Raw genomic sequence first — 13,612 nt, forward strand, 5'->3', positions numbered from 1 at the left:
CGACTCAGTCTCCGGAAGCGCAAGGGCATTTGGGAGGTCAAACGGTACAATGGCCCTCACACTTGCCTGGCCACATCCATATCAAGTGATCACAGAAGTTTGGATCATTCTGTGATTTCGGCGTTCATTATGCCAATGGTTAGGGCTGACGCATCGGTTAGCATCAAGGTGCTCCTGAACGCCACGGCAGCGCATTTTGGTTTTAGGCCGACTTACAGGAGGGTTTGGATGGCGAAGCAGAAGGCCGTTGGCCTCATCTACGGTGACTGGGATGAGTCATACAGCGAGATACCTAGGTGGGTGTTGGGTGTCCAGCTGACGATGCCTGGTATTGTTGCGGTCCTCAGGACGAGCCCGGTTCTAGTTGGAGGACAGGTGGACGAGTCTCAAGCTTATTTCCACAGACTTTTCTGGACTTTCCCTCCGTGCATCGAGGCATTCCGACATTGCAAGCCGCTAGTCAGCATTGACGGCTCACATCTATATGGTAAGTATGGGGGAACGTTGCTCATTGCGATTGCACAGGACGGGAACTCCAACATTCTACCTGTCGCATTCGCACTAGTAGAGGGTGAGAATGCGGAGTCGTGGACATTCTTTCTCTCGCACCTTCGGCAGCACGTGACCCCGCAGCCCGGTCTACTGGTTATATCGGATAGGCACAACGGCATCAAGTCTGCGCTTGAGGCCCCGGACGGAGGTTGGTTACCACCATCTGCGTACCGTGCATTCTGCATACGACACGTAGCGGCTAATTTCGCCCTTACCTTCAAGGGCAAAGACGCTAGGAGGCTTCTCGTGAATGCAGCGTACGCGAAGACTGAGGTTGAGTTTGATTACTGGTTTGATATACTGCGGTCTGAAGACCCGGCGATGTGTGAGTGGGCGAACCGTATTGATTACTCCTTGTGGACGCAGCATCGCGATGAGGGGAGGAGATTCGGTCACATGACGACGAATATCTCCGAGTGTGTGAACTCAATCTTCAAGGGTGTAAGAAATCTTCCTGTAGCATCCCTGGTGAAGGCAACATATGGTAGGCTGGCCGAACTCTTTGTTCGCAAGGGGCGAGAGGCTGAGGCCCAGATGGGCACCGGACAGCAGTTCAGTCAGCATTTGGTGAAGTGTATTGAGGCCAACTTGAAGACGGCCAGGTGCTTCACGGTGACGTTGTATGACCGTGATAACTCCGAGTTCACCGTAGCGGAGACCACTCCGACTGGTACTTTCTCATTGGGTACTTACCGAGTATCGCTTGCCTCCCGGACATGTGACTGTGGGTACTTTCAGGCGCTTCATTTCCCGTGTCAGCACGCACTTGCATGCTGTGCCTACGCACGTGTGAGCTGGAGCTCCTATGTTCATAGCGTCTATCAGATTAGCTTGGTGTTCAATGTCTATCGGATGGGATTCACACCTCCAATCCCGGAGGGCTTCTGGCCACCCTACGATGGGCCCACGGTGATTCCGGACCCAAACAGAAGGCGTGCGAGAGAGGGGAGGCCTAGATCCACAAGGATACGGACGAATATGGATGAGGCAGATCCAAACAGGCCAAAACGGTGTGGCCTTTGTCGCCAACCTGGACACACTAGACGTAGATGCCCACAGGTAGTAGGATCGTCTCAGACAGGGCGAAATTAGTTTCCATGATGTTATTGTTAGTGTTATTTACATTTAAGTTGTCTTGTTAGATGCATTGCTTGACCACGAATGTAACTTGTTGAGATTAATGCATTGAACTTTGGTATTTGTGAGTAGTAATGAATATGTTGTCTTTCATTAGAAGTTATGCTACAGGACTCGTTGATCCTCATTTTAATAACTAAACGAAATCATTATACCTTATCATGTTTCATTTAATACAAATAGTCAATGTTCAAGGCGGGACGCGGAGGGGCCTGTACCCCTCCAAACTGAGGAAGAACACGATCTATCTGATGCCACTCTATGACAGCAAAGTAGATCAGCGCGGTCACAGAGCGCCACACCGCCATGTGCCGAGGCTCCAAAACCTCCGGGTGCAACACCTGAAGTACGTCGGGGCTACTGTACGGCATCCATATAAACTGCAGGACAAACCCACCCTTATCAGGGCAACTGTACGACCCAAGTGTAAAATATTTAACTAAAAGAGAATCAGTTATTAATTAGCATACTAACCTCCCTAGACTGTAACCGGTCTATCCTAAGCCTCCACGTCCGCACTCTCGGACCCTTCTCGCTACCGGAAGGGTTGTAACCTGCCCATCTGCACCATACACATGAGTTACATATACTAATATCTGTGTTTACATTATGCAATAGAGTATTAACATACACGCAATTCTGTAAGTCATATTGAAAAAGAATAGGCCCAGTATAGTACCTCGACGCCAACGGCCAGCTGAACGTCTCATATCCTGCAGGCCTAAACTGAGGAAACCGCCAAAAGATCCAAGACTGCAGTAGCTGGAGCGGGCCCGCTAACTTCACAACATGTCTGTTTGCCACTCTGCACATGCATCGGTACAACCAGGCCAGTGCTGCCGAACCCCAGCTGTACGTACCCAGCTCCTCCAGCCTCGCTACATATGGAAGCCATCTAATGTGAATCCGGTTGCCAGACTTGTCCGCAAACAGTTGCGTGCCCAGCAACATCATGATGTACGCACGGACATATCGGCGAACAGTGTCATCATCTGCATCCTCAGGGCACTCACCAAAGGTCTCCTGAAACCAGCTGCAGTTCACTGCGTACTTCTGAACCTGACTGGGAGGAGGTATAACTCCTAGCAACTCCTGGAACCAGACCCAGGGTGGACGGCCGCCATCGATGTATATATGGAACTCTGACAGGCACCCGCTCACGTAACGGCCATCGACTGGCAAACCCAGCTGGTATGCCACGTCCTGGAGTGTGATCGTGCACTCTCCGAACGGCATATGAAACGTGTGCGTCTCGGGACGCCATCTCTCCACGAATGCACTGACGAGCGCCTCGTCTAGCCGGAACCACCGGTCGTTCAGCCTTGCAAGATGGTATAGCCCTGCCATCTGCAAGTATGGAACGTATCTGTCATCAAGACGCATGCCCTGCTGCCGCCTCATGCTCCTAATGCATCGCTCGGGCTGCGCATGAAAAGAACCACATACTGAGATATATAACTACACAGGTTTTACAGTAAACCGGTTCACATAAACCGATTTACAGTAAACCGGTTTACGTAAACGGGTTTACATAAAATGGTTTCCATAAACCGGTTTACATTAACCATTTTGCTAAATTAAACAGCATAACATTACATGAAAGATAACTAACTGGAAAACAAACCCTAAACCACACAACTAAACCGCTAGCATATACCACAATTAACGAGAGCCATTAACAAGAAACAAATTCAATAAACCGGCTTACTTAAACCACCTAGCATTAAACAACTATCCTAAACCACATAAAAAAACCGCTTGCAAAAACCGCTAACAAAAACCGCTAACATAAACCACCAACATAAACCACTACCAAAAACCACTCTCTTAAACCACTAACAAAAACCACTACCCTAAACCACCACCCTAAACCACTAACATAAACCACTAACTTATACCGCTAGCTTAAACCACTATCATAAACCACCTACATAATCCCCTCACTTAAACCACCTACATAAACCACTAACATAAAGTACCGTCTAACCAAGATACAAAACCACTAAGGCACAACTAACGCTTGAATAAAAAATATTTCCGTACTAACCTCGTCGTTGATGACCCCGGCTATATGAGCGACTCCGTCCAACCGATATAACCGTGCCGGATCGTCCCCCATCAGCAGAGTAGTCCGTTCAGGTCTTCCTCGGAGAGAATCTGGGTCGTTTTCTCTGAGATTTTGTGGGTTAGGGGGGAGGGATAATGGTTCGAATGAGGGTGATTCGAACTCCTTATATAGTCGAATCACACCTAATTCGAACCAGCCTGGTTCGAATTATGAAGGAGTACACTAGGAGTAATTCGAACCGGCCTGGTTCGAATTACATGGAATCGAATACAAAGCATAATTCGAACCACCCTGGTTCGAATTATGTATGAGAGAAGTTCGAACCTTATTGGTTCGAATTATGTATGGGAGAAGTTCGAACCTTGGTGGTTCGAATTATTCAAAAACGTAGAACACTAAATCGAACCATGTTGGTTCGAATTATGAAGGAGTGCAATTCGAACCAGCTTGGTTTGAATTATATTAAAATGCACTTTGGTTCATTGCTGAAACGAAATTGGATTTGGCGCATTTTGGTTACAAGATTCTTGCTTTGACTCAATATGGTTTTTTGCCCATTTTTTTATTTATTGGAACAAAAATTACTCTGAATCTAATTTACCGTGAAATTGACAAAAACAATGAGCAAAGTTCCAAGCCATGACCTGTGCCAATGACATGAGAACAACACCAAAACAGACCCGTGTCTGATGTTTGCTTAGTTACTATACAATACACAGCGTGTGAACAACTGGCGACACACGCAATGCAGTACACAGCGCGTGAAATCGTGAACAATTGGAACACAAACATTGTTCTGACACAAGGTGCTCTAAAAGGAAGAGAGTCACGAGTTACTAGTCACGAGTAACGAGTCACGAAGCCATCATGCTCAATCTGTCTATCATCTTAACTTAATTTTTACATGCACTTGGAAAATTAGAATCTATCCTGTTTTCAGTTGTAAGCCATGGCAAACAGATGATTTAGTACTCCAAAGTTATATAAAATTTTAATATTTCTTAATTAAAAGAAAAAAAAAGATGTATATAAAATTTTAATATTCTATAATTAAAGAAAGAGAAAAAAATATTAAAACTTTTTTTTTTTGGACTAAAACGTTTTAATTTTATTGTTTTAATTTAAATTTATTTTATTTTTTGAGTGATGTTAAATCATTATAAAATTATGACAAAAACAAAAAAATAAAGAGTTAAAAGAATTAAAAAAATAAAAATTTTAAAATACTAAAATATCTTTTTATATTGAATTTATTTAATTTAAATTAAAAATTTAATTTAATTACAAAAAGTAAAACAAGTTTGTAATTAATTTTAAAAGGACACAGATTTTCTTTTAAATAAAACTTATTATGTAAGCATAAATATTTATGAAACAACATTAAAAAATTTTTATATAAATAAAATAAATATAAAATTTATGTATATAAATACGAAATTTTTTTATCATTACTTATCTTATTTTAATATAATATAATATAATTTGAATTAAATAAGTTTATATTCTATTCAAAATTTAAAATTTAATTTTTTAAATTTAAATTCTACTCTCTCACTAATTAGAAAACAAAGAAAAAAAATTTGTATGTTCTTTAATTTTTTGTTTTAGGTTTTTTTTTTATTTTAAAAATTTTAATTTTCATGTGTATTATTTAACGTGAATATTTTTTAAAAATACTAAAATATCGGTCAACATTAAAATTATCTAATTTGACTCAAAATTCAATTTTTTTTTCCAAAGATAAATATTATTTTATTAATATAAAATAAAAGTATTTCCATAAGGAAGTACAAAAGAATTGGGTATTCCCATTTATCATCAGCTGTGACTGAAAGACTAAGAGTTTAAAGAAGAGTAAAGTAAGAGTAAAGAAAAGTAGCATCTATCAGGTATGGTTCACGAGTTCACGCACTAAATTGCTAGCTTCTTTCACTATCTCTGGTGCTGGGCTTATTACCTTCTCAAAAACACACCGATTCCTCGCTTTCCAAGTGCTCCAACACAGCGCCGCTATGAGGAGGGTCTTTTGTCTACCGTCGAATTGAGCTGCTGCCCAGGATAAGACTCGTTGCCACCAATTGAAAAAAGTTTCTTTTTCTCTCATCCATAGGTCAGGGGTTATTAAGCTTAGGCTCCATATTATTGAAGACAGGGGGCATTGGAACAAAGCATGAGAAATTAATTCAGCCTTCAACATGCATCTTGGACAAGTGGCAGGAGTGGATACGAACCGGCTGTGAACTTGTTGCAACACCGGAAGCTTTTCATGAAGACTTTTCCATAGAAAAATCTTAATTTTATGTGGTAATTTCAACTCCTAAATGCTATTCTAGACTCTGTTGTATATGTTCTGGGACCTCAATGAAGTAGGAGAATGAAAGAATCCATAAGCAATTTTGTATCCTGACCCAACTTTATATATACCAGATTTTGTTCAGCACCAATTAACTTCATCCTCCTCCTCTGTTGGTTTGATTGAAAAAATTTATTGCATATATCAACTGAAAAAATCGACTCAATCAGATTTTTATTCCAACTTCTATCAGGATTTAGTAATGCACTAACGTAATACACTTGCATATTTGGCGGGATTGTGAGTGCATTTTGAGGGACATTAAGGGGCACTGGTGGTGGGAGCCAGGGGTCATGGAAGATGCGAACATTAGTGCCAGAGCCTATTTTCCATAACAAGCCTTTCTCGATCACCTTGTGCCCTTCAAGAACACTTCTCCAACCCTATGACGGTACGCTTCCTATCTCTGCATGTAGGAAATCTGTATATCTGAAATATTTAGCTTTGAGTATTCTTGATATAGTAGAATTAGGGTATTTTATTAGACGCCAACATTGCTTGCCCAATAAAGCTAAATTTTGCGCCCTTAGATCCTTGATCCCCAGCCCTCCATCTTTCTTTGGTCTCGTCATTGTGTCCCATTTAATCCAAACTATTCTTCGTTTTGCGCCTTTTTGACCCCACCAAAATTGCGAGAGCATGCTATGAATCTCAGTCAACAGCGTGTCCGGGAGCTTGAAACAAGAGAGTGTATAAATAGGAATCGCCTCCCCCACCGCTCTCAATAGCGTGTGCCTGCCACCTGATGACAATATACTTCTTTTCCAACCCATAATCCTCTTCTGAACTTTATCCTTGATAGCTCCAAAGGTTGCTTTCTTTGATTTTTGAACTATAGAGGGCAGTCCCAGGTATTTGTCTTGTGCTCCGATATGTTCAATATTTAGTGTCTGAGCAACTGCTAGTCTTATGTTCTGAGAAGTGTTGTGACTGAAAAAGATAGCCGACTTATTCAAATTGACTTTTTGCCCACTAAAACCCTCATAGGTCTCTAGCAATTCTAGAATGCTTTGGCTTGTATTAGGTGCGCTCTTGCAAAAAAGGATTGAATCATCAGCAAACAAAAGGTGATTAATTGTTTGGCATCTCCGATTAACTTGAACTCCTTGAATTAATCTGTTTTGCTATGCCTTGTGTAGCAAGAAGGAAAGTCCTTCTGCACAAAAAAGAAAGAGATATGGAGATAGGGGGTCACCCTGTCGGATGCTCCTATTTGGCCTAAAATAGCCAAATGGTTGACCTTCCACAACAACAGAGTAAGAAACAATCGTTACCAATTCCTTAGTCCAGTTAATCCATTTAGCATCAAACCCCAGCTTATCCATAATATACCATAAAAAATTCCATTCAACCCTATCATAAGCCTTGCTCATGTCTAGTTTAATAGCCATCTCATGCTCTGCCCCACTTCTCTTATTTTTCAAATAGTGCATACATTCGTGGGCAATTAGAATATTATCTGAAATGAGTCTTCCTTTGAGAAACGCACTCTGATTTGGACTTATAATTTTATTCATAATACCTTGTAATCGGTGCACCATAACTTTAGAAATAATTTTATACATAACTGAAGACAAACTGATCGGTCGTACCTGAGTCATATCACTTGTAAGACCCAGAACTTTTGAAAAGTCTTATTATGATCAAGTCTCAAATCCTACAGTAATTTATAGCCTTAATTTCAGAGATTATTTTATTAAAGATAATTAAGGCAAGTTTTGATTTATTGGATTTGAGATGAGTTATAATTATTATCCAATTTTATAATTATTGGATTATTTTCTATATTTAAAGTATAAGATTGATAGTTATGAAATAATAAGGATTTTATAAGATTTGGATTAGATAAGTAATATTTTAAATATTATTACTGCTATTTTGGAAAAATGAAGAAATTAAGTATATTATTTCTAATTATTGGATTTGGGCATTTTATTGAAAATAAAGTGTGAAATTGATGAGCAAATAGTATTTTATGCACTATTATTGTTGAATTAGAATTTATTTCTAATTACTACATTATACCTATTTTTAAGTGAAATTACCGAATTACCCCTAACCCTAATTTTTGAAAATGAAACACTCTAACCCTGAAAACCCTAACCAGAACCCGTTTCCCCCACTGAGCCCATCAGCAGCAATACCCATGCTTTCCCTTTCCCAAATTAGTATGCAGTAGCCATGGAGAAAAGGAGGAAAGGGTTAGAAGGAAACGGGTAGAAATGGAAGAAGGGGAGGAGAGGAAGGACTTGACGCCGGCCAGGGGGAGGAAAGTGCTGCCGCAACTACGTCACGCCTTGCCGCCGTGCCTCACGCCGCGCCGCTGTCGTCCAGGGAGCCACCACCTCGGTTCGTCGCCGCCATTCGTCCTCAGCCTCATCGTGTTCTTGTTCGGCCGCCACTGCCTCCATGTCTTCCAATGGCGCCACCATCGCCGCCGTGGATCGCGACCAGAGGGGAGCACGAGATCGAGAGAGAGAGAGAGAGTGAGGCGTGGAGATGGCGTCGCGCGAAAAAGGAGCCGCCGCGGGGTTGCCGTCGCCGCCGCGAGGCTGGGCTCGCCGCTGTGGAGGGTCGCCGCCTTCCTCCACCATCACCGAATGTCCATCACCGGAGCTGCTGGGCTCGCCGTATGCCACTGTTGTGTCGCCGGAACTGTCCTGGGGTTTTGCCACTCATTCAGATTCTGCTCTGTTTTGGGTTAGTGATGTTGCTATTGTTTTGGCCACTGGAAACCTCGATGCCGCCACCTCTGCTGCCGGAAACAGCCACTGAGTCTTCTATGATGGTAAGCTTTAACCCTGCTTCAGCTTCTTTACCTGTTAATTTCTCCATGGGCCATGAGAGTTGTTGCTAAGGCTGGTTGTGTCAGGAGTTTACCGCGAGCTGCCGTCGTTATGGTCACCGGTTGTGGAGTTGGTGTTGCCGGAATCCACCACTGGTGCAGCCGCTACTTGGTTCCCTCGAGTTCGGTAAGCGTTCTGTTTGGAAGAGTCCTTTAATCGCTGTTTTATTATCATACACTGACGTTTTGTAGCGTTAATTGCTATACGATTGAGTTTCGGTTATTATATGCTGCGAATAGTGTTGCGATGGTTATTGCGAAAGTGACTGGGAGCTGAGGTTTTGGTTGCCGTCAGTTCGGGTTGAGGCGGAAAGGACTCTATGAGACGTTTGGATTATGGAATTGCGTTTTGAGGTAGGGGCGCTTTCCAAAAACTATAGTTTATTATTGGAATTATTACATATGGGTACTGATGTGAGATATTGTGTACTTGGTGATTGTATCTGCCTTATGTATCAATTGATTGACTCGAATGACTATGGATGTTGGTTTGGCTGAATTGTTGTGTGGCTTGTGAAATGTAATGTTTGAAGTTGATTCTTTAAATATTTGAAATGAGTTTAATCCGTTGAGGATTGGTTTGAATTGAGTCAATTATTTTGATGATGTGAAAGATAGAATGCTCTTGAAATTCAGCCTGGGTTGCTTTAATTGCTCTGGCTTTGATAAATGATTTATTGCTGAACCGATTCTTTAAAGCTTTATAAATGAGTTAAATCGGTTGATATTGAGTTGATTTTTGAAATGGCTTCCTTGAGATATGCCACTGAGGCGACTGTTGGATTTAGCTTGCTTTTGAATTGATTTCTGGTTTTGAGCTGTTGAAAAGGAATGAGAAAACGGTTTAGTTGGGACCCGAACCGGGTGGCAAAAGTCCAAGTTTTAGGGGAGGTGCTGCCGAAATTTCTATAGAATCCGAGTCCTTATTTGAAATGTTAATTGGGGAATTTTAAGTTTAATGCCTTTCCTATCTATTTTGAGGATTGTGAAATTATGGCTTCTTTTATTACCTTTACTTAGAACAATTAAGAAAGCAATGAAGTTATGCGTTGAAAGAATTATTGAAAAGAGAATCATGATTTCTCCTTATTTTCCAAGAAGAACAGTATGTCTTTGGGTACAAGTCATTCGAAAGAGAATTTTGCTTTGAGGCTGTTTTAAAAGGTAAAACGGGTTTATGTTTTTCTCTATTAAACACAAAGATTGTCCCTTGGGAGAGTTTTCGTGATTTTAAAAGGAATTGGATTTCGAGTGATGAGCCTCATTATTTTGACGTTTTAAATAAGATTCAAAGTATCTTTTGAACTCTAGTTTAACACAACAAAAAGGATTCTCTTATCAGTTTGAAACGCTTCAGATTTAATTATGGAATTGAAGCCGGTTTTGTTTAAGTAAAGGAAATGGTTTTGAAAGAAGTAAAGATTACGTGACTCGGTTTGGCTTAGATCCTATTTTCTTACTCAAATCAGAAAGCCAATGTTTTAATGATTTTAAATGAATTTGGCGAAATGAGATATGTTATTCTCCCCTAAAGACTTGGGACTCTGCCGAGAAACTTTGTTATAAAATCCCATTGTTGAATGGATGATTTTGAATGTTTCAAAATAAATCTTTAACTTGCCATGGTTATGGAAGTTTGGAAAGAGGATGCCGAGAGTGGCATTGTTTTCAAAGGGGAATTTACCTTGAGTAAAAGTGGCTTATGAGCCTGAGATGATTTGAGAAATGAGATCTTTAAAGCCAAGGCTGAAAAGAGTTGAAACTCGATTTCAAAGTGAAATGAATTGAGAAAATGATTTATGGCTTAAATGCCGACTTTATGAATTTAATGATGTTGAATGGTGGAAGTGCTGTTTTGTTGTGAGCTGGAATAGCTGTGTATGATATGAATATTGGCTGGTTCTGGACTGAACCGTGAGCCGGATGGCTGAGATGGATGTTGATCCATGGATGAGATTGAATGCATGTTTATGCTGAATCATTGATAGATGTGAATGTTGCACTTCCACTATCTGAGATACGAGTTGCCCTGGGTAGTAGCAGTGGCTAGCCACCACGTGCTCCAGGTCGAGACTTGATACTCTGTTGACCCTATGTCGTAAGTGTGGCCGGGCACTGTGAAAGACCCGGATGAGCTCGCCCCCATAAATATTCACCAGTGATGGTGATGGATAAATATTCACCAGTGAGGGTGATGGATATGGATCATGATTATGATCAAGTTTATGATGAGTATAACTCGAGTTGGGGATGCACGACAGAGGGACAGTTCAATAGTTAGCTACCAGGACTTGTCGGGTTGGCTCTATAACCGACAGATGATATCATCAGCCACTAGGGACAGGCATGCATCATATGCATTTATGTGACATTGGTTGGGTGTGCATATTATACTTGGTTTGCCTATGTGATTAATTGCTAACTGTTCTACTTGTAATAACTGTTTGTTTGTGCTTGAACTTCCTTCCTGTGTTTGCATCTGGGACTCTGTTGGATTGTGGTGATTGGTTGTTGGTTGGATTGTTTGGGCCTAGGGCCGTGGTTGGATTGAGATGGACCGATGGTTGGTTTCGGTATTGTGGTTATGGTTTGGAAATGCGTGAAAGGCTAATTTGGTTCAGCATAGATAAACCTTCTGAAATGCTTTTGAATATTGTTTTAAATGAACAGTTTCTTCTTTTAGAAAAAGGATTTCAGATTTCTCTTTTATTGCAAACGGTTGTTTTGAAAAGAGGCATAAGATGGTTATTAATCATTGGTACGGTTTATCTTCATGTATCCTATTACAGTAATTCCCAAAAACCCTCTACTGAGAACCCTTTCGAGGATGATGTTCTCACCCCCCTATATTTTTCCCCTTTCAGGATATGGGCGCAGAAGTTACGAAGAGCTTATTTAATTGTTGTTATGATGCTCTATATTGTTTTAGTTATGGTTTATTGTACCCTCGCCTTTATCTCGATATAATCTGTAAGAGGGATAAGAATTGTATTGTATTATGTTTGTAATATTATTTATATATATTTATGTATATATATATATGGATGTACTCTTTATGAGTTGTTGTAAGTTGAATGGTATTTATGGATGTACGTTATCGAATGAAAGTATCTTTGGGAGCGGTATTGCGGTTTAAAATTTTAAACAGGCTCATATTTTAGTATTAAATAATATAAGTGTCGTCGTAATGTCCGAGCTATCAGAGTCGCACAGCCGGAAGTGCGAGCTTTGGTAGTTAGGGTGTTACATTATGGTATCAGAGCAGTTCTTCCTGTAGAGCCTGAGGAATGGACTGACTATGCTTCAGTTGCATACTCTGAGTGTTTGTCATGCATTAGGTCTTGTCGAAAGACGAGAATTAGAGCTTTATGCACATGACGGTCTATTGATTAACGCTGTTAGCCTTGCGTTGCATAATTCCTGATATTAAGTTCGGCCGGCTTAATACTAGTGAATTATGTATATGAGAGCACTAATGGGTTATCATAGATGATATACGAGTTTTGAGTAAAGCAAATCGCGGGTGTTGGGAACGTTAGAAACTTTTTCTCGAGGCTATTCAGTTATGTGTCTTGAATTCTGTTCGAGTCGACCTGTTCTTTTATATCCTAACTTGAAGTTCTTGTTTGGTACTCCTCTTGAAAAGTAATTTGATGTTTCCACTCTATTCTTCTATTCATATGCATTCTTGAATGATCTTAAGTGCATATGCTTGTTTAGAATCCTTGATGCATCTGTCTTCCTCTGTTTGAGTTCTTCTTGATTCAAGTATTCTTTGATATAGTCTTGAACTTGTCTTAATGTGCTGTGACTTTTAACTCTGGGTTCCGAGTTCATTCTTAGAGAACTTGTTGATTCAGTTTTCCTCTTATTTGACAGTGATTACAGCTAATTTTGGGATTTTTTATAAAAATTGCTGTTGACTAGATATACACTTATCTATATGTGGAACTTTGAAGATTTCTTATACAGTTTAACAACTATTTATTTCAAATGCCTCGCCTGTACCTTTACTGGTTTATAGAACTGCACCTACTTAAAATACAAATTGACTTTCTAGTAACTTTACAATAGTTCCAATGTACATCTTCATTTGATTATGTATTTGAGGTATTCTTCAAAATTCTGGAAAGAAAGGGGATTTCTCGCTTTTATCCCGGTTGAGTTTCATTTGATAAACTTTACTTAATTCATTTTGATTTGAGTTTGATTTAGCATACTACATGGTTTATGCTATTGTTGTTCTTTTGAAAATGTTGGACTCATAGCTTTCTTCTTATGATCAGACTCGCTCCTTCTTAAGCTTTTCACCTCTATGAATGTCATACATGATTCTGTTTTTAACTAATCTTTTACATCTTGTGAAATTACCATTGATCTTGGTTTGTCCTCTCTTGTGAATCCCATTCTTATGTGAGTCAGTTTGATTCGTTTCAAAATAGTGCATCGTTTATTCTCTCATTATCTCTACAAGAGTTTTTAGTCAAAGATTTATTCTTGAGGAATTACTAATGATTGAGTTGTCTTTCCTATGACTTTTATATTCATTTGGAGTCAATTGAAAGCTTGTTTGATGACTCATGCCTAGTGAATCTTGTTTGAACTACTTTGATTTAAGACCCTTTCTTGCATGGCTTGACTTCTTTTTAGTACATCT

General features: G+C 40.1%; 1 protein-coding gene across 1 annotated transcript; it reads left to right on the forward strand.

The window, feature by feature from the left end:
- Window positions 1-1,086: 1,086 nt before the first annotated feature.
- Window positions 1,087-1,644, forward strand: LOC107646971 (uncharacterized). Its single transcript, XM_088490770.1, has one exon. The coding sequence runs from the start codon at window positions 1,087-1,089 to the stop codon at window positions 1,642-1,644; it is 558 nt and encodes a 185-aa protein (XP_088346896.1).
- The last annotated feature ends 11,968 nt before the right edge of the window (window positions 1,645-13,612 follow it).

Source organism: Arachis ipaensis, chromosome B6 (genome assembly GCF_059453495.1).
Source record: "Arachis ipaensis isolate K30076 ecotype BB chromosome B6, ASM5945349v1, whole genome shotgun sequence".
Lineage (NCBI taxonomy): Eukaryota > Viridiplantae > Streptophyta > Magnoliopsida > Fabales > Fabaceae > Arachis > Arachis ipaensis.